This window comes from Loxodonta africana, chromosome 4 (genome assembly GCF_030014295.1).
Source record: "Loxodonta africana isolate mLoxAfr1 chromosome 4, mLoxAfr1.hap2, whole genome shotgun sequence".
Taxonomy (NCBI): Eukaryota; Metazoa; Chordata; class Mammalia; order Proboscidea; family Elephantidae; genus Loxodonta; species Loxodonta africana.
Window position 1 is genome coordinate 170,751,301 of NC_087345.1, and position 25,308 is coordinate 170,776,608.

The following is a 25,308-nucleotide window of genomic DNA, read 5'->3' on the forward strand; positions in this document are numbered from 1 at the left end:
CTTTTCATGTGTTTATTGGCCATTTCATACTTCTTTTTTTGGAGAAATGTCTATTCAAGTCCTTTGACCATTTTTTAATTGGGTTTTTGTCTTTTTGTGTTGAGCAAGATTTTAAATCTCATTTTCAAAGGGCTCCTACTTCAAGAGGCAATGTTTCACAATGCAGCGAGCACAGTCAAGTCATTGTAAGGCCATCTATTTGTTCTAAAGTGGAAACAGTTAGGGGACTGCCTTTTTGTTTGTTTGTTCCTCTACCCGAACAAATAGGCTGTATTCCCTGGAACATTCAGCATGGAAGATGGAAACAGTCCCCTCTTCACAGGCTGTGGCCCTGTGTCAGGTGGAACATGGACCTGACACATCACTTAGATAACATTACTGGGGAAGTTCATCAGTGTTGGTGCTAGCAGGTCTGACCAGAGAGGAGAATGTCCTAACTCTGTTTGCAGCCATCTCTTTATACTACCTGTCTGCCATATATCTCAAAGGACTTGGCGTTAACTGTGTTAACTCAAGACAGAAAGAAATTAAGAAAATGACCAGAGATCTTAAAAGTCAAAACTAAAAACTAAGCTTTGAAATTCAGCCTTTTGACAATTCTATTCAGGGCAGTACAGAAAACTTACTTGATACCACAGATGATGGTGAATGAAATTTGCTGTTGTTGCTGTGTACCTTCAAGTTGATTCCAACTCATAGTGACCCCATACGACAGAGGAGAACGGCCCCATAGGGCTTTCTTGGCAGATCACCAGGTCTTTGTTCCAGAGAGCCACTGGGTGGGTTTGAACCGTCAGCCTTTCGGTTAGTAGCCAAGTGCTCAACTGTTGCTCCACCAGAGCTCCTTGACCGAAACACAGTGCAAATTAATTCACCATCTCACTAGACTGCATCAATGCCGTATTCCAGCTCAGGTTTCTATTGAGTTATGACAGCTGAGCCAGAGGAAATGGCTTCCTGAATAATATATTACGGCTTTGCATGTGTTAAAATGATACCTAATTAGCACCTCAAAGAAATAATTATTTGGTTAGCAAAGCCGCTATAACCTAGAAAAGCGTTCGAAAGTCCCCTTAGAAAAGCACAAGGAACACAGAAGACTCAAAGCCCTGAGCTGAGGCTCATTCCACTGCTGTTTAGCTGTGCAATACTGATGAAAACACTCAACCACTCGGAGCTGCAGTTTTCTCATTCAAAAATGAGGACAATATCTTCCCTATAAACACATCATGCTTGGTAAAGTAGAGGGTCAGTGAAAAAGAAGATGACCCTCAACGAGATGGACTGACCCAGCGGCTACGACAACGGGCTCAAGCATAGCAACGATTGTGAGGATGGCGCAGGACCGGGCAGTGTTTCCTTCTGTGGTACGTAGCGTCGCTGTGAGTTTGAACCAACTCGACGGCACCTAACAACAGTAACAACAATAACACCATGGAGTCCCTGGGTGTCGCAAATTGTTAACATACTTGGTGGTCATCGGGTTAAAACTCGATGACAACAGGTTTTTTTTTATAAACACCAAAAGGTTGTTGGAAGAAGCAAAGAAATAAGGCAAAGCTCTTTGAAAAACAAAAAGCATTATATAAATATTGGTTATCATTAATATATTCTCAGCGAGATTAAACCTAGAAATAGGTTACTTAGGTATCTGTTCCCGGGTATAAGTATAGGTATCTGTCGGTAAGATCCTCCCTGTTGCTGGCAAAAGCAGGCTTAAAACCTCTAAGTGTGTTGTTTTGGTGCCTACCGCCTTGCTCTAGGTCAGTGGTTCTCAAAGTGTGGTCGCCCGATCAGCAGCGTCAGCGTCACCTGGGAAACTGGCAGAAATACACATTCTCAGGCACCGTCTCAGACCTACTGAACCAGAACTCTGGGGGTGGGGCCCAGCAGTCTGTGTTTTAACAAGCCTTCCGGGTGATTCGACGCACACTGAAGTTTGGGAACCACTCCGCTAGGACTTCGGAGCCTCTGCAGATACCGCCAACAATGGCCCTGCTTTGATAGCCTGTTACTCATCCTTTACCTTATGGGCAAGCAGTACAAAGGAGGCTTAGAATTCAAGAGCCAGGAGGGCCGTTGGAAGCCATTTGTCAGGCCAGTTCATTTTCTAGCTGAGGATTCTGCAAACCAAAAGGGTAAGTGAGGTCTTATCCAAACCCAAGGCCCAGAGCTGGTCTCAAGGTGACTTAGAATACAGGCTTCTCATTAAGTCCCACTGCCTCTCCCTGTCTTCAGATCAAAACGTTTCATTCAACTTCTACTCAGAGAAGGAGGAACAGCTAGGAGGAACAAGTTCGGGTGGAAAAGATGGGTTTGGTAAGACTCACTTACCTCTAGCCCAGAGGTCAGGGGCCCAAGGGAAGTCATGGCTACCCTTCTGGAAGTTATCTTCAGGTTCTTAGTGACTGGTGGACCTTCCACCCATGGTCATCTAAATGGAACCAGGAATGGCTCCCCCAGAAGGCCTGAGGTATGCCTTCCATGGAAACTACTTCCCTGGTCGGTGGGAAGATCCTCGTTGGTGAAGGCTGTGATTCATAGTTGGTCCTGTAGCGATAGGTTGGTGGTTTGAACCCACCCAGAGGCAACTTGGAGGAAAGGTCTGGTGATGTGCTGCTGAAAAGTCACAGCCTTGAGAACCCTGTGGAGCAGTTGTACTCTGCACAGATGGGGTTGCCATGCATCAGAATCAACTAATTGGTAACTAATGACAACATGCACCTAATGAGTGCTGAGGGTCCAGTTAAGGGACTTCCCACAGAGCCTTTTTCTCCAGGAGCAGGCCAAGTCTGAACAGAAGGAGCCTGCAAATGAAATCAGCCTTTGGGAGAACCAATCACTGACAACTACCTAGTAGCAGGCTGGTTCCTGCAACTGAAAGCTGAACTCCAAGAATGACTTATCAACTCATTCCCTGAAACGCTTACTTCGGGCCCATAGGAACTGAGAGACATTTGGGCAGGGTGGTGATTCAATCAACTCATAAACTGGCCTATTTCTCAGCTGTAAAATCAATCAATCTCTCTCTCACTTTTTTTTTTTGTCCCCTTTCTCTCCTGCTTAACATTTGGTGAATTATCCCATTTGTCAAGTACTAATTTCACTTGGAGTCCCTGGATGATGCAAATGGTGCAGTGCTGGGCTACTAACTAAAGTTTGATGGTTCAAACCCACCCAGAGGCACCTTGGAAGAAAGGCCTGGTGACGTGTTTCTGTAAACCCTATGGAATGTAGTTCTACTCTGCAACACATGAGGTTGCCGTAAGTTGGAATCCATGGCAGTTGTTTTTGTTGTCTGAAATTTTACTTTATAGTATTGCCAACATCTTCTACAGAATCTTTGCTCAGAAATACTAATAATTTCTTTCCATGTGTTGGTTAAAGGTGAAACAATCCCTACTTACCAGTGAACACAGATGTTCCTTCATAGCATCCCATTTTTGAAATGGACCATTAGGTAGTACCCTGAGACCCTTTCCACCCATCCTCCAGTCTCAGTGCAGTGGGTGTGACCCTGGAGGAGGCTGTCAACCTCCTCTTGGTTTCCTGATCCATAAAGTAAGAGGTGGACATGATTATTTTCATAACTTAATTTCAAGAGTAGCTGATGTGGCCTCAATGAGCCTTCAGTGCAGTGATTAAACTCTCAGCTGCTAACTGAAAGGTTGGTGGTTTGAACCCATCAGCTGCTTCCCGGGAGAAAGATGTGGCAATCTGCTCCCATAAAGATTTACAGCCTTGGAAACCCTAGGGAGCAGTTCTACTCTGTCCTCTAGGGTTGCTGTGAGTTGGAACCGACTCGACGGCGACGGGTTTATGCATGTAGCTTCACGTAGCAATTAGTACACAGACTACTTGATTAATTTGATCAGTACAGCTTGGCAGCTGACGTGGAGCTAGGGGATGAAGTACCCTCTTAGTCTTTCTGCTTTGATCGTGACGAGGGTGAGTCGGATTTTTGTTTCCCGTGGGGATATGCACGCTGCCCCAGGCTGCATTGATACAAAGCTCCCACCCTCAGTCACCCATCACTTGGTATTATGTGGATCAGGAAAGGAGCGGATTTTTGCTTAATTCATCTGTTTGGAGGCTTCCTGATTGTTTGCTTTTTAATGTTGAAGTGTGTGGATTTGTAGAAACAATGCCCACGCTTAGATCTTAGAGATTATGGGAACTGTCTTGCAGTTGTTCTATTCAGTTAGCACATTTCCATTCAAAATATTAAAAACCAAAAAATGAACCAGCATGGCCCAGAATATGATCTTCCTGGGCGTAACCCTGGCTTTCTGGTGAGGCGAGGGTGTTTTATTTAGAACGATGACCAGTCTGTTGAACCCCATAGCGTACCTGGACCTGCTGTTAGTTGCTGTTCAGTTGGCTCAGACTCGTGGCATCCTCACGTATAATGGAAGTGTGACCGGGTCCCACACCATCTTCACAATCGTTGGTGTGCTCAAGTCCACTGTTGCAGCCTCTGTGTGTTTTGAGCAGCTTCCAAACTAAGAGTTCATCTTGCAGGACTCTATCAGAAAATACTCTGTCATAATCCATAGGGTTTTCACTGGCTGATTTTCAGATGTAGATGGCCAGGCCTTTCTTCCGAATCTGCCTTAGTCTAGAAGCTCCACTGAAACCTGTCCACCATGGGTGACCCTGTGGCATTTGAAATACCAGTGGCACAGCTTCTAGCACCCCAGCAACATGCAAGCCACTGCAATATGACAAACTGACAGACTGGTGGTGGATTTGGAGGTGTTAATATGCCTCAAAATATTAAGCCTTCTCTTGATTTTATGCACAGAAAGAATCTTGGTCATTATTGTCTGAAGCCCTGAAAAGATGGCGGGAACAGGACTCACAGTCCTCTTTTACTGAGGTCATCGCATGACATTGAGACAAAGTCATTGTCTCATAAAATATTGAGTCTAAATATTCCCTAGAATGACCTTGCTTCTTGTATCAACAGCAAACAGCCAGCTGCGCCGTATTCCCAACTGGGTGGTGCTTCTCTCTCACCACAAGGGGGCGAGAAAGACACGCCATATACTCTCTCTCTCCCAACCAGGAGGACTGCACCCTCAAGGTAGAAAAAGCTTCTCTAGGCTGCAAATTCGGATGCATTTTATCCTCTGGAAAATAAAAGATGTGAAATTTCCACTGTTAGCTTAGGAAGTAATACTTACCCTACTGGCTTTCCCCCACCCCCCCCAATCTTGTAGCATTTGGAACATAATTATTCCATATTAGTTAAAAATGGCTTTGGGATTTTTCTTTTTAGACCCCGAACTTGAATTAACAAGTTACCGTAGAGTCCATTCCGACTCATGGGACTCCGTGTTTCAACGGCTTTTTTTTTTTTTTTTTTAGTAGATCAGACCTTTCTTCCAAGGCACCTCTGGGTGGACTGGAACCTCCAGTCTTCCGGTTAGCAGCTGTGCATGTTAATGGTTTGCATCATCCAGGACTCCAAACTTGAGTTAAGATCCTGGTTATCAGCTGTCGTTTTATGGAACATCTGTTGTTGGCAACGGTAGCTATAATTACCCACAATGAACTAGTCTAAATATTAGACTAGGTTAGTAAGGGTTTGGTTATAGGACTGCAACTGATCCAAACCATACGTTTTTTTGTGAATTAGAAAAAGACACTCTGGCCAGTCACAGCCCAGCACGTGGGTGGATTCCAGCCCTCACTCTTCCTCTCAGCCGGGCATTCTTGGGTCTTGAAGAGCTCAGGAGGTTTTGAGTCCTTAGTTGTTAGATAAGCTCCAGTGCCCAGCATTTTCCCTACTTACAGAAAATTAGTCATCGCCATCTCTAAAATTAAAGGAAATGAAAACTAGTACCTGTAGCTGTGACGGTAGCATCCCAGCATTGAAAGGGATTTTCAGTGGTCACCTGGTCCAACAATTAGTTGTTGTGTTCGTCCCTTGGCTTCCTCCAGTGCTTGCGGACCTCAGCCTCCGAAGCTGCTGGTTCTGTCTTCAGTCAGAGTTAATTGTGGGGAAGTTCGTCCTCATTTTAAGCCTGCCTGATTCCTTTTACCTGCATTCCCTGATTCTTGTTGCGTTCTCTGAATTGTTCAAAGTCAGCCTCCTGCCTTATTACGAAAGTTTTTCCTTCACATTCGTTGTTGAATGTGGCATTATGTTCCCTTACCAACATAGTCACTCTAGTGCATCAAAGACCTTTTTAATGTGCTACAGCCTGCACTCAGATTGCCATTCTAGAGTGGTCTGATCAGCGCAGACTCCAGCAGAACCGTCATCATCTCGTTCTGGACTTTTAAGGTGTACAGGCACCAAGTTGCCTTGCCAAATACTTGTGCTATTATTCACATCCGTTTTTAACAGACAGGGCTCCTGAAAGATGGAGGTCATGTGACTGCTTTTTAAAGACTTTCTTAAAGCATTTCTTGAAAAGTAAAAAATTCCACTTTAGATGGCTTGATGGACAAGGTGCTGTTTTGGATAAGATCCGGATTTCATTTCTGAGACTGTCATTCTTTCTAGTCTTCTTTAGCAGATGACAAAACAGAGGTCTAGAAAGGGTTTGGCCAAAGTCACATACTGGTAAGTGGCTGAGCCCCAAGTGAGCGCTGGGCTCCTGAGTTCAGGGAAACACCTTCTACCTCTTGGCTGTCTGCGGAACTTGGGGAGGAGCAGCTCACCCTGCCAGCTCCTCAGCAACAGAAATTTCCAAGCGTCTTTTCTATATTTAAAAAAAAAAAAAAAAAAAAAACCTCACTCCCAGTGAATATGTCCAAAAACCAAACCCAGTGCCCTCGAGTCGACTCCGACTCATAGCGACCCTATAGGACAGAGTAGAGCTGCCCCATAGAGTTTCCCAGGAGCGCCTGGTGGATTCAAACTGCCAACCCTTTGGTTAGCAGCCCTAGCACTTAACCACTATGCCACCAGGGTTTCCTGGTGAATATGTAAAAAACCAAATGCCGACTGGTGGATTCCAGCTTATGAGTCAGAAATATGTAGGGCAGGGCCCCTAAATTCCCTGGTCTTATCTCCACACCCCCAGGATACCAGTCAGGAATTCGATTTTGTCACTCCTTTTAATTCCTTATAATGAAATTATCCAGGGACCCCCATTTTGGCCAGGAGGCAAACAACAATAAAGCCCCCTCCTCTCCTGTCCACCGCGGTCACTCAACCCCTGTCACCACGTAGCTTATTTTTAAAGTCTCATTCTAGTTCTGAGTTAGGAGAAATAATGCAGTAGGTTCTGGTGGGGTAGAACTGAGAACCAGTAAAGGCAGCCTGGACAGGGAAGCGTTGGTACAGGGATTGGGACAGGATTGTCTCCAACCCCTAAAGACTCCAGCCTGGGGGAGATCTGCCCAGACCCGAAGTTTTCCCTTATGACAAGTCCTTGTGGACCAATTAGTTACCAGCGAGCGAGGCGGCGGGGGAGGCAGAGAGCCGCTCCGGGCCTCCGGGCCGAGCCGGGTGGGTGAGCCGGGCCGCGCAGGGCGCACCTGAGATCGGGCGCGCAGGGCGAAGGGGCGGTCCCGGCGTCCAAGCTCCGCGCCGCCCGGGACTGAGCCCCGCCGGCCGGGCAGAGGCCGCCAGAAAGCCCCCGAGGGTGGACTGGGCGTGGGGAGGAGCTGCAGCGCGGGCGCAGTCTCTGCGGCGGGCCCGAATGATGCAGAGCAGAGCTGGGGCTCCTTGGCGCCTCCGCACCATTACCTTCAATTATCATAATTGTTGCCTCTCTCCAGTGTTTGCATTTCCCCCGAGGGGCTGTCGCTCCTTCGCACTCTTCGTCATTCTCGCTCTCTTGCTCACTAGCTCGCAGCTCCGCATCTGCCCGCCTCTGCCCAGCCTGGCTCTCCCCTCTATCGATCCTCCTGGTGATTTTCCCAGCCGGGAGCCCTCCCGAGGACGAATGCTAATATCCCATGGATTGGTTCTTTAAGGCTACGCTGCTGCTGCTATTTCTTTCTGTTTTCAGTGGAGACTTAGAGGGACCTGTGCATTAGATTAGCATTTATTTTATAAGATCTCACAGTACTTCTTTGCTTTCATTCCAATGAGCAGAGAATCAGTTAAAATATGCGAAGCCTGAAGGTAACTTTCCGGAAACTTCCTGACCTGACCCTGTAGAAGATCTACCCTCTTGGCTACCAGGCACCCACCCACCCCCGCCCCCAATTTCCTTCTCTTTTTGTCTTCTGACTCTTGCTGGACAAACCTCCAGGTGACAGAAATGCAAAGACTGCAGATCTGAAAAGCCTTGGGTGGTAGCTTCAGGTATTACCACTGACAAACATACAAACGTAGGCTCTTTTCTCTGCATCCACTGCTCTATTACAGGCCTGAACTCACTTATTTCCAGACAAAAAAAATGTGCGGGTTTTCACTAGACGACTTGGAGGATTCAGAACAAAGGAATGATAACACACAGGTACAACCCCAATCACCATTTCTACAAAACTTTGTTCAAATTAGGCAATCCCTTCAAAGAAGGCGGTAGGATTGTAAGCATTTTGCTGGCTGGAGCCTCAGACGTTGATCTTATTGTTCACCCATAAAAAACAGTGCAGCAAATGCTTTCATAGCAAGTACAATCATATTAATCAGGGTTTTATTGGGAAATGCTTCACATCTGACAGAGTGAGCACCATCAGCCTTCTTAGGAAAATGCTATTGAGTTAGAGATGGCTAAGCCAAGGAAGCCCAGCGATCAGGTAGAAGACGATTCTTGTTTCCTAGGAGACTAGAATCTTGAGACATGAATTATGGCTCCTTATGGGCAGCTTATTTCTTGCCGTCTAAATTTCTTACGTAATAAGTTATCTGACCAATTTGTCCCTGCTGATTTTTGGACAATTGCCAGTCATGGGTGCAACTGTTGTTGGCAAGATTCACACTGTGTTTAGAGACACCATCACCCTGCGGAGGCAACAGGCTGGGTTGGCAGTGGTATCACGTGCCCTTAAATCTTCAGCTCCAAGGAGAAGAGAATACTGAAGCCACCTTGGAAGACCAGAAACTGCCATAAATTTTTTCAGATGATTAAAAATGGGCTTGAAGAAACTCAGTTGCTAAGGAAAATGCATTTCACATTTCTACAGTGTTTAACAAAATCTCACGCGATGATGCTATGTTACTTCCGTAGAAATCTTCTGAGACAGGCAAGCAGGCGGGCCACCTACCACTATTGTTGGGGAAACTGAGGCACAGAGGGGTCAGTTGATTTCCCATGATAACACACTGATACAAATTTAGATTTTCAATCTTCTAGTGTTGTTTCTTCATTTACAAAGTTAAACTTTTTTTCCACTCAATATTCACTCATTGACATTAATTCATTAAAACATAAAATGTATCCAGGGCTAAAATGTGAAACACGTTGAAGGAAATGGAACGGTAGAACTGTTCACTCGTTGTTAAGGGGTTTATAATCTCCTGGAGGAGCCAGGGAGGAAAGGAAAGTTAAGTAATCTTGTAAACGATCTTTCTTCAGATGCCTCTTTCTATATTCGTGTGATTTTATGAGAAACATAAATGGTACGGGATAAGGCAGAGATGGTGGGACTGTAAAGAAGCAAGTGACTGACTTTGGCTTTTTGATTGTAAAACTGATGACTTTTGCTCACAGATCACATGCAGACTGGCAAGCAATGTCATTCGCCCATAGATAAGCATGTGACAGGTGATATGTAGGCACCCTGGTCCCCCACGCCTAAGCTACATATGTGGGAAAAGGCACGATGATTAAATATCAGGTGCCATTGAGTTGACTTCGACTCATGGCAGCCCCATGTGTGTCAGGGTAAAGCTGTGCTCCACAGGGTTTTCCATGGCTGGTTTTTCAGAGGTAGATCACCAGGCCTTTCTTCCAAGGTACCTCTGGGTAGACTTTTGGGTAGCAGCCGAGCGCATTAACTGTTTACGCCACACAGTGACTCTGCAAGGTGATTAGAAAGCCTAAACCCACTGCTTCCAACTCACAGCGACTCTATAGGACAGAGCAGAACTGCCCCATAGGGTTTCCAAGGCTGTACATCTTTACAGAAGCAGACCGCCACATCTTTCTCCCCGCGGAGTGGCTAGTGGGTTTGAACCACCAACCTTTCCGACAGCAGCCAAGCGCTTAACCACTGGACCACCAGCGCTCCTTGCAAGATGATTACTTACCCCCAGAATCTGTTTTTCTAAGGAAAGTGATTTTAAAAAGCTCTTTTAATGAAAAAGACAGTACGTTGAAAATTGTTGTACAGCAAAAAGAATCCAAGAGTTCAAAGCAGTCCTAGACTCTGAAAAGGTTCTGGGTCTTTGGTCTATGTGAGGCAGACCACCTTCAATTGGTTACATTAAGTTTATTTCAGTTGTAGCAAACTGGGTGATATGCTCACCTACAATAAATTAATGATTTGGGGAAGTGATCTTAATTATATTCACTAATAGTTTTCTCTGTAAGTTAGATGATAAATTTGCGTGTGTGTCATGTATGTGACATAAGCATACCAACAATCATGAAGATGGCAACATTTCCTTCTGTTATATGTGGGGTCACGGTGAGTTGGAGTTTATTTGATGGCACCTAATAACAATGAATCTATATATGGAACCCCAGTGGTGAAATGATTAAGTGCCTGACTGCTAATCAGAAGGTGGGCACTTCGAACCCACCCAGTGGTTCCAGGGGTGGAAAGACCTGGTGATCTGCTTCTAGAAAGGTTACAGCCTAGAAAACCTTATAGGGCAGTTAGACTCGACAGCACTTAACAAAAACAACAAATTATATACATATATACACCCCCGGTGGCACAATGGCGCAGTGGTTAAGAGTTCAGCTGTAAGCGAAAGGTTGGCAGTTTGAATTCACCAGCAGCTCCTTAGAAACCTTATGGGCAGTTCTACTCTGCCCTATAGGGTCGCTATGAGTTGGGATGGGTTTTATTTAATATATACATAAAAGAAACCTGTTCACGTGGAGTCGATTCTGACTCACAGCAACCCTATAGGACTGAGCAGACCTGCCCCCTAGGGTTTCCAAGGCGTGTCTGGTGGACTTGAGCTGCTGACCTTTTGGCATATATATACACACATGCCCCTCCTACGTGCGTGGACTTACTGGCCCACAACCTTGCTGAGGAGCTGCAGACATGCTTTGTAGCCGCTGGGACCCTCCTCTTGCTGAATGGACCATAAACTGAACATCTTGGGATGGTCTGTCCATAAGCTGAACAGGAACCTGTGTAGCTTGCCTGTCAGATTCACCTTAGGAGTTAGAAATTGGGAAACCGAAGGACTGAAGTAGTCTGCAACGGTGGCAGGAGGCTAAGGGATCTCTTGAGCATTGCCTTTATGCACAGGAGTGTGTAGTTAAAGACAAGCAAAAGTTAGGAGAGAGCAAAAACTAGAAATAAGCAAAGGGTACCAGCTGATAGAGAGGAGAGAAGCAAAGACAACCCTGAAGAAAAAAGAGACCTGAGACTTCTTGTTTCCATTCCGGGAAGGCTGGCTTCCCGGGTAATAAGTAATGCCTGTATTACCGAGTAGGTGGATCCTTACAATAAGCCTATTGTATCATCACAATAAACCCCTCTTTTTCAGTTAGCTAATCTTAAGTGGGTCTCTCTTCCTCATAATGAAACAAGTCTGACTGGAACAATATTCAGTAAGTGTGCATATTTTAACAGATGTCTTTGAAACGATAGGCTCCTTAAAAAGGCACCCGTTGCTGTCGAATCGATTCTGATTCATAGTGATCCTATAGGACAGAGTAGAGCTGCCTCAAAAGGTTTCCAAGGCTGCAGTCTTTACAGAAGCAGACTGCCACATCTTTCTTCCATAGAGCAGCTTGTGGCTTCGAACTGCCAAACTTTTGGTTAGCAGCTGAGAGCTTAACAACTGTGCCACCAGGGTTCTTACTATGTAGGTAGATGACACTCAACTGTGGATGGAACAGTGGTGCGTTATTGGGCTTATTAGTGAACAAGAGCTTGTTTGTTAGTAGCTAATAGATGAAAAAATGGAGACTTTCTGAATTTGAAAAAAAAATGTATTATGATTCCTTCCCTTAATATTAAGGGTAATATTAAGGATAAGAACAAGAATTTTATTCATTGACGATCCCGTCCAGTTCAACCACAAAGCTCTCTCCCTAACCTCTGTCTATAAAACAAATTTCATTGAGATGCATTGCCTATTAGAAGATATGCTCATTCCGCTGTCATTTCATTTTATGGGTTGAATCCAGAAATCAAACTCAATATGTATCTTGACACTTTGCAAATGGCTCAACGGATACCGTATAGCTAATTATTTCCTCAGAAATTATTAGGGAACAACAACAATGGCAGTGACCAAACATGATGGCAAATGGAAGTCATTTCGAAGTCCCACTGAATAGACCTCTTTCCGTTCTGTCAATGGGATTTCAATTTAGGGAAGTCCAGTATTAGAGGAGGATGGCCTTGTAAGAGAAGTCACCACGGGGCTATCAAAAGGGGCTTGGGCAGTGAGAAAGGATAGGAGCTTCCAGCCAGTTCGAAATAAGTGTCTGATGTTTGGCTGTCTAATGAAAATATCAAAACTTCTGAATTTCAATTTAGTAAATTTACAAAAATTCTAAAAGTAAATAAATAAGCAAAGTATTTTTAGGTAAAGAGAACCCAAAAACACTGCCTGTTGCATTTGTTGTTGTGTTGCTGTTAGCTGCTGTAGATTTGGCACCCGACACATGGCGACCGCATGCAAGACGGAACCAAACGCTGCCCAGTCTCGGCATCGTCACGACTGGTTGCCAGTCAGTCCATTGTGATCCTCAGGCTTTTCACTGGCTGATTTTCAGAAGCAGGTCTCTAGGCCTTTCTTCCTAGTCCACGTCAGTCTGCAAGCTCCGCTGAGTCCCGTTCAGCATCACAGCAACACACAAGCCTCACCGGCACACAGGGTGGCTGCACGTGAGGGGCTTTGACTGGGAACCGAGCCCAGGGTCCCTGTAGGGAAGGCAAACAGTCTGCCACCGAACCACCAGGGCCTTGTTCATTCCAGGACTGAACAACATGCTGGGTCAAGGGTGTGCCTTTGAATAGGAATTTGATTATGGTCATTTCCATGCCTTAAGAGATTAGTTCACTATTTTAGTTAAAAAAAAAAAAATCAAACTGATTATTTGACATCAGGTGGGCAAAATAGCCAGCTATTGAATAATTTTTAGTGTCTACTGACTTAATTGGGGGTTACACTCACATAGCCATGTGGAGGTAAGGGTCACATAGAATATATTTGTTACTATTTCATATAAATAATAGCCATTGTCAGATTCAAAATGCCCTTTAACCAGGGAGGATTCTTTATTCTAAATTCAGAAGCTTTCAAACTTCTTAAGAAAACCTAAAGCTAACAAATCTTCCATGGCTTATTTGTAAGACCCCATCGCATTTTACAATGGGACCTTCAGTTCTCTCCTTTCTTTGCAAGTCCTATCATGTACTTCCAGGCCTCAGTAGTCAGTCCTTTATCTCCGTTTCCTTTTGGGCTGGGTTAACCTCTCACCTTTGACCTTATTCCAATGAAGGTAAATTTTAGATCTCAACTCCTAGTTTCTACTGAGCACAAATGACTTTTTTTAAACAAAAAGCTGCTGTTGGGAATTCAAAGTGTTACCTAACCTCTGTGGTTTGTTAGTTAGTGGGAGATTTGTATAACAGGCAAAAACGTTAGATTCTATCACTGACTGCAATAGTTGTTTGTATGCTAGCCAGGAACTTAACACAACTGCCTCCTCTCTGAACGAAATGTACCCAGGGCTATTTTTCAACTGCCTTGTGAAGAGAGAGGCATTGCTGAAGATGTGGATCATATATAACTTTGGGGAAAAGTTGGCATTATTTGGGTAAACAGAAATTGGTAGAATATTTACAGCTTTGTTAGCAAAGTGGGTAGGGACACAATTGGTCCTTGTTTTTTTTTGGGGGGGAGGTTGCTTTTTAAAAAGAAAATAAAATTTAGAAAGTTATTTTGTGGTGTAGGATAAATAGAAAAATGCATCATAGTATTGTGTTATGATGATATAGTACATATGCCCATGGATAAATCTTATCTAGAACACGGTATGAAGGTAATAAATTGTTACAATGTTTAAGTCACTGGGTGGCACAGACGGTTAAGTGCTTGGCTACTAACTGAAAGGTTGGCAGTTTGAACTCACCCAGAGGTGCCTCAAAACAAAGGCCTGGCGATCTGCTTCTGAAAGGTCACAGCCATGAAAACCCTATGGAGCGCAGTTCTACTCTGCAACACGGCAGGGGGCGGGTAAGGCAATTGGTTTAGTATTATAAAGTTTATTTTGGTTCATTAGTTGGACAGTCAGCTTTCCATTCTTGGATATAGAGAGGTTGTTTCCAGGTTGTATTTTCCGATTTCCATTCTTAAGAGTAAAAAGAATATTGGTTATTGATTTCATTTCTTCATTGATTTAAACTTCAAAAGGAACTAGAATTTACTATTTTGCCTGCTGGATATCATTTTTTTCAACCCGCATGTAGCAAAGTAATAACTGAGTTATGTGCAAAAGGCAAGTGAAAATCTGTAGAGAGGCAATTTTCCCTAAGAGTCCTAAATTGAATAAAAATTGTCACCTATCCTCCCAACTATCAATATGGCCTCATAATTGACAAATTGTCTATAAACCGATTTTGATTTTTCATATTGATTCAAACACTCATTCACTTACTTGAACAGTCCATGTCTGCTCCCAAACCATTACATAAAGTGCAGGCTTGTTTCTCTTAAAACTAATTTCTAGCCATTTAAAGGTCTACCCATTAAGGGAATAAGAAAAACAAAAGAGCTGAAATCATTGCCTGCAGAACGGATCACAAGTTCTTATTCTAAATTGTGTTTGGAACCCCAAAAGCACACATCTTGGAATGATGGAAGTCGGTATTAATTCAATAAAACATAAATGTCTTGGTTTGGGCCCTCTGAGTTGCAAGTAAAAGAACCTTAAGTAAAAAGGGGAACTTATTAATGTTACCGGAGCCCTGGTGGCACAGTGGTTACAGTGCTCAGCTGCTAACTGAATGGTCAGCGGTTCAAAACCACCAGCTTATCTATGGGAGAAAGACGTGGCAGTCTGCTTCCGAAAAGATTTACACTGGAAATCCTATGGGGCAGTTCTACTCTGTCCTATAGGGTTGCCGTGAGTCAGAATCCACTCAAAGGCAAGGGGTATTAAGGTTACTGAGTTAACCTTAATATGGAACCTAAGGGAGTGAAGCCAGTCCTCATCAGTGACTTGAAATGCATTTGGAATTAAAATCTTCGCCACTCTGAGTCATTTTTCTCTTTCTCTTCAGAAAGGTGGACTCTAGCTTTGGAATTTGTACATCTTCCATCAAGTGACCTGTAGAGATTGACCAGCATCCCTGTCCAAAAGCCCAGAAGAAAGAACCTAAATCAGTCCAACCTGGGTCATGGGACTAGCTCTGCCAGAGGACCAGAGTCCCCCAGTGTGGCTGCCAACACCCACTCCATCAAAAGGGGAAGTTCTTTTAATTGGGCTGAAGACACTCAGAAAGTGTTTCCCACAACACAACTTTCATCAACATACTCCCCTACATCCTCTTCCACTAAACAAGTATTGAATACATCCCTGGGTGGCACAAATTGGTAAGTGCTTGACTACTAGTCAAAATGTTGGCAATTTGAACCCACTCAGAGGAACCCTGGAAGAAAGGTCCTGGTGATCTGCTTCTGAAATGTCACAGCCTTGAAAACCTGTGGAGGAGTTCTGCTCTGCACACACGGGGTTGCCATGAGTTGGAATCAACTTGATGGCAACTAATAACAACAAAGGTAAGTATAGTTAATTTCTGGTGCATCTGTGTCCATTCCTTGATTCACATTTTATGCTCCTGAAACAAAGGATTGCTTGTATTCCCATCTACCCATTCTTTACTTACCACTGTCTCCCCCTGCCAACACACGTGCACAGAACCTGATCAATTTCCTACCTAAATTCCCCGGGGGCCTCTGTGGTTGTAATGGTGGTCCTCTGCCAACCCTTTTTCACCCTTTAGCAATCATCCCCAATACTAGTTCTTTAAGCATTATAACATCCTGCACACTAATTTTATCGTTCAATCCCATTGTCTGTGATTTACCATCTTAGGTTCTGACATATTCGTTTTTGTTATTCCAGACACCGTGAGCTTGGTCTACAGTGGGCACTCCAAACTGGTTGAAATAATATACTCTAAAACTTTCTTTTTAGCCAACAATTGACTCTCTAGAGTTAAAAGAAGGAGCTTGGTGGTGCAACGGTTAAGTGCACAGCTGCCAAACGAAAGGTTAATGGTTGGAACCTACCCAGTGGCTCTGAGAGATTAAGACCTGGCAATGTGCACCTGAGAAGATTACCCAACCCAAATCAAACCCACTGGTGTGGAGTTGATCTGGACTCACAGTGACCCTATAGGACAGAGTACAGCTGCCCTATAGGGTTTCCAAGGCTGTAAATCTTTACGGAAGTAGACTGCCACATCTTTGTCAAGTGGAGCGACTGGTGGGTTCCAACTGCTGACCTTTTGGTTGGCAGCTGAGCGCTTTAAGCACTGTGCCACCATAGAAAATCCTATGGGGGCAGTTCTACACTGTCACTTGGGGTTACTATGAGTCAAAATCGACTCTGCAGCAGCTAACAAGAGTTATAAGTGTGCAATTACTTGAAAACAAGTATTGTCTGTATAACATTAACTTGTCAAAGAATTAGAAATTGGAAGTTCTAATCGAACTCTCCCTCGCCACTAACCAGTTATCTGGGCCCAACACTTGAGAAACTCCTGCTATTTACCTGGTGCCCTAACCAGTTCATTTTCTTTCAAAAACTTCAGCTGGACTCGCCCTTCCTTCCTTTTTGATGCAATTTTTATCTAGTGAAGTAATGGTGAGAGCATCGGTTTATAAAATTATTATATTCTTTCTGCATATAAACCTTACTTTTTCAAAGGCAATTTCCTTAACTACATCCTGCAGCTCTGCAGACTTTCAACAACTTTAAACTACAAGGTCAGGCGTTTGAGGTATGTTTGCCTTCATTTTGAAGACAATTTTTTCTCTTAGCCTTAAAGCGTACTTCTGCTACAGTCCAAAGGGTTTGATCATACATCTCTCACCTTGGCATTAAATGCGCCTGTCCTTCTTTTTCCCTCCCTCTTAACTTTCCATCAGGTACGAAATATTAGCCCATCCTAATAGGAAATTTTGCAGATGGCTGACTCATGTTAACCTCAAGTTTCGGGGAGGGAGAAGGGACAAAAGAGTATTCCCTCAGATAATGAGTTTTAAGCCGAAATCCCCCCTCCAACCAATCAACAAACAACAGCAAAAGCCTCCAGGAGCGCCCTGGGTACACTGGGGCCAGCAGCCCCTCGAGCCCTAATAAATGAATTAGCATCTGGGGGACGGGATCACTGCAGGGCTGATATTGATCAGGGTCAGCCGGTGTGTTTGCCTGCGATTGTTTGGGGGCTGGTTAATTGAGTGTCAGTCTCGGCCTGTGTCGTCTCTCTGGCGCCGGGTGCTTTTGGATTTGCTAATTTTCGTTAAGTGTCTCTAGCCGGCTACTCGTCCCGTCTACTCCAGAGAACCTCGCGGCTCCTACTGATCAACGGTCTGTCTGTCTGGGCTTTATTGATCACAGAGCAGGCAGCTCGAGGCGGATGCGCCGCGGGGGAGCGGGGGGAGAGAAGCTGAAAACAGACCCCAGCGCCGGCCGGCCCCCGCCGCCGTCGTTATGCCGCCCCCTCTTCCTGGCTCCCGACTGGACCCCCCTCCGGGCCACACGCGAGCCTGCCACATTCATCTGGGGAGGGGGGAGGGCGCCTGGCCGGCGGCGCCCGCTTCTGGGGACAGCCACCTGCTCCCTGGGGCTCCCCGAGGCGCGGAGCGTGGCCACGCGGGGCGTCCGAAGCCGGCCACGCGACTCCCTCGCATTTTGGGGGGGAAACATAAAAGAATCTACGCGCTGGGGGACACTGGTCCGTGGCATAATAGGGTCACGAAGCCGAGTGCCAGAAGCAGACCCAGAGACTGGGCTCGACCCACGCCTCACGAAGGTCATGGCCAGGCAGCCTCCGCGAGGGGGAGCGCGGGAGGCAGCCGCGGCCGGGCCGGGGAGCTCCAGACCTCGACGCGCCGAGGGGCCGCCCTGCAGGTCCCTCCTCGCCCCGTCTCGGCCCGCCCCCAGGCTGCGGGGCTGATTGACAAGGGCCTAGCGGCCAATCGGGCGGCCTCGGCGCTCCCGGGCCGGGGCGGGGCGGCGCCAGGCCGGCTCCCCGCGTGGGGCGCTATTTACGGCGCGGGAGCCCAGGAGCCGGCAGAGGCTGGGTGCAGGCGGGGAGCTGGCAGTTGGCTCTCTCTGCGACTTTACTTTCTTCAAAGTGGCCGGTCTGGGAGGAGGAAAGCCGAAAGCCCATCCGGACTGCGACGCGCCGGCGAGCGAGCGAGCGAGCCAGGGTGCACCGCCGAGCCGAGCGGAGAGAAGGAGCGGTGGTCGCCGAGTCAGGCTGCAAAACTTTTCCCGGCTCCTCGTCGCCACTCGCAGCCCCGGTCCATGCTCCAGCCGCGGCCCGGTCCCTCGCCCGGACGCTGACGGCGCGCGCCCTGCCCGGCTAGGACCGCGGGCGCCCATGCGCTGCTTACTTCGGCGGTGGTAGGCTGCAGCTGCGCCGCGGCTCCGGAAGCCGGCGAGGGCGACGCGGCCGTGGGGGGCGTCAATGGATCGCCATTCCAGCTACTTCTTCATCTGGCTGCAGCTCGAACTCTGCGCGATGGCCGTGCTGCTCACCAAAGGTGGGTGTTGGGGGGCCGGGGACGCGGGGTGCGGGGGCGAGCGCCGCACTTCCCTGCCCTCGGGGCTCGGCGACGGCGAGTCCCGGCGCGAGCGGGGCGCGCGGGGTCTCGGGATCGGGTCACCGCCGCCGCCGCGGGGCTTTGAAGCCGGCAGCCAGGGCTTTGTTAGCGGCGGGTGAGGTTTCCTCCCGCGCCGGAGCTCGCAGGTCACGGCAAGTCGCTCTGTCCTCGTCGATCGCGGCGGTGGCTGCGCGGCCGCCCCCTCGGGTGCCCGCGGCCCGTCGCATTGATGGGGAGTCAGACCTCGGGGCAAGTGGTTGTTAAAATGTTTTTGTAGGTCTGTCTGTAATGGACTTCTGAACGGTTCCAGCCGTGGAGCGGGGCCGTGATACCGGCTCAGAGCGCCGCCTTCCCTCCGCATCCAGGGACGGTAACGGCCAGAAGGAGCGCAGACCTCTGCCCCCGAGTGCGTGCGTGAGTGTGTGTGTGTGTCTGGGTGGCTCTGTGTGTCTCTGAGTGGTGTTTTTTTTTTTTTGCATAAGTGTATTTTTCTGTGTATGTTTGTTGTGTGCCTGTGAGTAAATACGTCTCTGTATGAGTGTTTTTCTGTGTCTTTAAGTGTCTTTGTGAATGAGCGGGTGTGTGGGTCTCAGAGTGTGTGCGCTTCTGCGCGAGCGTGTTGTGTTGCTTTTCAGCGCTGGGAGGAGTAGGTCCTGTCAGTGGTCCAATTTCCCACTCACCTCATATTTTACAAATACTATTCCAGAAAAGAAAACAAATCAAAAATGGTTGGTCAGTGATTTCTTTTTTTCCCTGCAGGCTTTCACCTTTTAAGTCGAAATAACCCAAACTCCCAGTAGATTTCAGGGCTTCCTCATCTCCCCGCTGTGAACTCTACCCACTGTTCTGCGACCAGATTTTTTTTTTTTTCCAAGTAGGGAGCGGCATTTCAGTTTTTCACCCCCCACTTTTCTCTAATTGCCATGTAGCAGGCATGAGGTTAAAGGATAAGCTAGCCCAGCGAGGATGATGTGCTCCAGTATTTATTTATTTTGGAAGGAAGGGTGTAATTAACCCTAAATAACAGCCCTCGAAGCCTGCAGAGGGGAGCCTCCTGGCCCTATCAAAGGCCGGCAGAACGGGAGGGACTGAAGCTGACATGAAGTCACAGATACCGAAACTATGTGCCTGATAATGATATAATTAGGGGATCAGAGATTTCTGACTGCTGTGGACTTCAAAAGCTTTTAAAGAAGCCAGCAGTCTCTCCTGTAGCCATCTTGACTAAAAGCAGACATTTTTGTTTAATCACTACATACAGTAACAAGAGAGGGGGGAAACAGAGGGGCATTGTTCACTGTTTCAAAATACCAGTCCCCTTTCTGGCCTTTTGCATGCCACAGGAAGAAACTTTATGAAACGACAGAAATATAGTTTTAATACAGTAGTACAAAAGTCCATTCTCCTTGCTGAAATGTGGCTCCAATTAAAAAAAAAAAGTTGTTAAAAACTTTCCCACTTACCTGTCAAAATGTTATTAGACTGTTTGAGGTCATTGAAAATACAGTATTTTAAATAGAGTCCCACAAACATTTAAACCACATTTTACTTATGTTCAGGTTTTTTTTGTGCTAGGTCCGAGGCCAATAAGATCAGAATTGATTTTCAATCTGTTTTATTTATACTTGAAATCTGTACATGAAAGTTGTCATGTGGGGGTATGTAATAGTCATCTCATCGCCACACAAGGCTGGTGAGTTTATGTGAAAGGTAAAGTCAGTTTGGAAAGAGGAGAAAAAACTTCTGGAAAACAGAGTTCTTCCTTGGAGCAGTGGAGGCAAGATAAGCTGGAGAAGGGACTTGAGCCCCAGGGCTGCGAGTGTAGACAGGAGCAAGCCCTCCAGCTGTGGAGTGTTAAACTCAGGCTGCCAATGGTCTCTGGGTTCAGTTGGCTGTTTTTAAGAGCTGGGGCATTAGCTGTCTCTGGTGAAAACGGAGCACACCATACGGTGACCTGGAGTTTGAACAGATAATTAAATGAGACACCTTTCTCAGGCACTCAGAGAGGAAGAAGAAAAAGGTTGAGGGTGAGAAGAAGTTTGTAAAGAAGTAATCCCTGGTGTTTCGTTTCAGAGCAGAGGTTTCAATGGCTAGACACATCTTCAGCTTGCACAGCGAGGAAGAGGTGTGCATTCGTTCCGTTTACAGTAGCTTTAGTTGTGGCATGTAACAAAGACTGGAGCCCAACGGGATGGATATCAGATGAGTGATAACACTGGGACCTAGACTGTTTCAGCTTGAAATTGATGTGAAAAGCCTCAAATCTGGCATTGTAGCTAAATGTGCACAGTGACTTTCAATGCACGAAATAAGTTTTATAAAGGAAACTTTTAATCACTTCCTGTAGAAAATTTTGAGGTTTCCTTAAGGATTTTTCATTCAACCAGCAGAGGCTCTTCGGTTTAAATGTTTCCCCTTTTAGATCACATGTTGAATTACATGTAAAACTGGGGAGCTAGGGGGAGGAGAAGTTAGCCTTGCAGTTTTACCCCCGTTTTATGACTTTCCATTTGGGTTGAAAGAAATTGACTCTGGCAGGCCAACCACTAATTGTAAACTGCCTAGTTCCTGTTTTACAATATACTGACTAAAAGCTCCTCTGCATGAAAAGATCTAGAGTTTGTAAATAGCTGCCCAGGCTCATAGCTTTAAAACCTCCTGACCTGAGCAATTTCTAGATTGTTGTGTTTCTAGTTAATAACTTTATAAGGTGTTAGCTGAAGCTCTTAAATCTTGGCACGGCCCTGAGAGGTAGTAAACAATTTAGCAGTTCCGATCAAATATTTATACTGACAAAATCAAAAAGCCTAGCGTTTTTATGGTGTATGATCATGTAGGATTAAAATGAATAAATAGTGTAACTTACCTCATGACGGGGGAAATATACCATGATTGTTACTTTCCTTCAAAATCAAAATTTTTAAATTTGCAACTCCTCGGAAGTCTTTGCTGAGCTTTGATTCTCTTCTGTTGGGTTCGATACATTTCTAGAGTTACACTCAGCCAGACTGAAGCGTAGCCCTGTTACCCAAAGGGCTTTTCCAGCCTACACTGCCTTGTTATTGTAAGCATTTAGCGGAATATTCTACAAGCTAGTGCCTTTGAACTTGGGGGGTTTAGCAGTTGCTTTAAATAGATGCTTTCTCTGGTCTCTGAGGCAGAGTTTGATGTGTTTTCTCATTGTTTTCAGGTGAAATTAGATGCTACTGTGACGCTGCACACTGTGTGGCAACTGGTTACATGTGTAAATCTGAGCTCAGCGCCTGCTTCTCTAGACTTCTGGATCCTCAGAACACAAATTCCCCACTCACTCATGGCTGCCTGGACTCTCTTGCAAGCACAGCAGACATCTGCCAAGCCAAACAGGCACAAAACCACTCTGGCACCACCATGCCCACATTGGAATGCTGTCATGAAGATATGTGCAATTACAGAGGACTGCATGATGTTCTCTCTCCTCCCAAGGGTGAGACCTCAGGTGGGTGGAGGCCGTTTCTAACCAGAATGCTTGCCTGGTCTATAGACTTGTGACAGCCAAGACGTGGTATGTCTGCTATTGATTTTCTTGTTAATGTAATTAGAGACACCAGAGGGAGAAGCGAGGCTGCATGCAAAGTTGCATCTCTACTGAGTAGCTTTTATGTCAGCCCGAGCAGTAGATGTCTGTCTCCATAATAGGTTTTGCCTGTTTTTCCAACATTTTGAAGACATTAAAAGACCATTACTACACAGTAATGACAGTCTGTTAACAAATGTAGTTGTAATCTCCTTTGGATCATTTTGCAAAACTTACTGTCTAAATATTGTTCATTTAATGGTAAGCTTTTTACAATGGGATTCCTTATTTAAAAGAGATAGACAGCCATTCATATTTACGGGTTGGAGTTAACATCTAGAGTTTCATCACTTTTTTTGTCCCCCTTTAGGACAAGGCAACAGATACCAGCATGACAGCAGCAGACACCTCATTACCAAGGTGCAGGAGCTGACCTCTTCCAAAGAATTGTGGTTCCGGGCAGCGGTGATTGCCGTCCCCATAGCTGGAGGGCTGATTTTAGTGTTGCTTATTATGTTAGCCTTGAGGATGCTTCGAAGTGAAAACAAGAGACTTCAGGACCAGCGTCAGCAGATGCTGTCCCGTTTGCACTACAGCTTTCATGGGCATCATTCCAAAAAGGGACAGATTGCAAAGTTAGACTTGGAGTGCATGGTGCCGGTAAGTGGGCACGAGAACTGCTGCCTGACCTGTGACAAAATGAGACAGGCGGACCTCAGCAACGATAAGATCCTCTCGCTCGTGCACTGGGGCATGTATAGCGGGCGCGGGAAGTTGGAGTTCGTATGACCGCGTCTTACAGGAACGGAACTCCGTGAACGCTTGAAGGCCTTTGATTTCTGCTGGACAGGAGCACTTTATCTGAAGAAAAACAAACTTCCATAATCATCTTTGAGAGACAAAATAACCTCTGCGGACAGAATCTTGGCTATTTCTTCTGAAGGATTATTTGCACAGACTTACATACAGTCAAATGTATTATTTGCTTTAAAATTATAAAAGCAAAGAGAAAAGACTGTGTACACACTGTTACCAGGGTTATTTGCATCCAAGGGAGCTGGAGTTGAGTATCTAAATAAACTAAAATGTACTCCGCAAGTTCCTACATCTTGACTTACTGTAAAGATTTAAAATATATATATATGTGTATATATATATATATTTTGGTCTGCAATTTAGTAGTGTCTTTCGTAAATTAAAAACAAGTGGGACGTGTAAGAGACCACATGTTAATTACACCCATGAGTATCTGCTGTAGCCACACAATAGGCTCTTAACTCTAGGATTTGTTTGTTTTTTTTTTTTTCCATAAGGTCAAGATCGTGTTTATTCTTCCATGCTCATGTGTAATTATGGATAGTTTCTAAATGCGTATTACTCAGCATTCAGTGTTTTACCCACATTTTTTGTTAGGAGAATTCTGGTTTTTAGCCTTCATCTAAGAGACCTTACACTTATTTATGTCAGCTCAGACATGTTGGATCAATTTCTGAAGGTGTATTAGCAAAGTTAGTATTTTGTCTGTTTGATCCACCAGCTTTGGAATCTCTTTTTAAGATGTGTCTACCTCCAACTGGAAAAGAAAAACTAAATGAAAATCCGGTCCCTGTCTGCTTTTACTTTTGATAGTCGATCAGTTTATTCTGTCGCAAACGAAATTAAATACTTTGATGCAAAACTTAGCCTAACATGATTCTACCATGTTACTTTTTTATATCTTGTCCTTCTACGTAGTGGTGTCCTGCCTTTTTTTGTTTTGTTTAATTTGTCTCAATCCTTAGAAAGGTTTTCAGTGGTGAACATGATATACCTACCAATTAAGATTTAAATAAGACGAAGGGTTTCTTCCCCCAAAGCGATTCTTCCATTAATGTAACAAAATAGAACATTGACTTCAGTGAGGCTTTCCGAGGAATGCGGCTAGGCAACAACATTTCCACTCCTCTGGGACCTTCTGTCTGGCAACAGGGGAATTGAAACCTGTGCCACATTTGTATGCTTTTCCGCCCAAAAGGGACTTCATTATCTTACCTTTGGGAATAATTCGTCATATAGTTTTTTTCCTTGGTTTTGTATATTATCTTTGAAACTTTTGCTTAAAAATTAATTTATAGCCTACATATTTGAGTGTGGGTTTTCCTTTATGAACATTAAAAAATTTTTTTTCCTGTTCTTTTCTAGAATATTTTATGATTAAGCATGATTTGGGTCCCTTCAGAGGACAGATGCAGTAGCCAAGTTCATGGAAGGATCTGAATTGGTACAACTCATATAAAGATGAATACCTAGATTAATTAGTAAGTGATAGGCCCATGGTCTCAAACAAATTAGGCTATGGAATACGCATCTTAATAAGTGACAGGTTTTGTATTTGTGCTTTTTGATGTTCTCACATGCCTTGTAATTTATAGAAGTGGATCAATTTTGTGTGTCAGTTTTTGAGGAATCAAAGAGTCGTTGAACCTATTAAAATTTAGAGAATTGATGAGCATTGAGAGTTGGTGAGATTTCTACCCTCATCCAGTTTAGCTCTACTTCAAATTATAGTACTTTTGTAGATTTAAAGACTTTGCTCCTTACGTCTATAGACAGCATCGTGCCAGCTCTAGGTTCTTTAAGTAGCCGGCCTGCATGTCAACTGTGTGTAGTTAAATACTTCCTCCCCCTGCTTGCCCTGATAGCTCTTATTACCTCATTTCTTTCAAATACCGGTTAACCAAAACCAAACCCATTGCCATGGAGTTGATTCTGACCCATAGTGACCCTATAGTCAACCAAGGACTCCTCAGTTCGTTAAGAGATAAAGCAATGAATTAAGGGCATATGCTTAAAACAGTTTGAAATGGGTGAACTCCATCCTGAA

The 25,308-nt window shown here is 45.2% G+C and overlaps 1 protein-coding gene across 4 annotated transcripts; it reads left to right on the forward strand.

Moving 5' to 3' along the window:
* Window positions 1-18,358: 18,358 nt before the first annotated feature.
* Window positions 18,359-24,930, forward strand: BAMBI (BMP and activin membrane bound inhibitor). Of its 4 annotated transcripts, XM_023548817.1 has the most exons (4): window positions 18,724-18,829; window positions 19,167-19,295; window positions 22,080-22,367; window positions 22,816-24,930. In XM_023548817.1, the coding sequence occupies exons 3-4, from the start codon at window positions 22,130-22,132 to the stop codon at window positions 23,232-23,234; spliced, it is 657 nt and encodes a 218-aa protein (XP_023404585.1). In that variant the 5' UTR covers window positions 18,724-18,829; window positions 19,167-19,295; window positions 22,080-22,129; the 3' UTR covers window positions 23,235-24,930. The 4 variants fall into 4 exon arrangements, with proteins under 4 accessions (XP_010588945.1, XP_010588946.1, XP_023404585.1 ...); XM_010590643.3 differs by lacking the exon at window positions 19,167-19,295 and having other exon boundaries at window positions 18,359-18,829; XM_010590644.3 differs by lacking the exon at window positions 19,167-19,295 and having other exon boundaries at window positions 18,359-18,829; window positions 22,080-22,355.
* The last annotated feature ends 378 nt before the right edge of the window (window positions 24,931-25,308 follow it).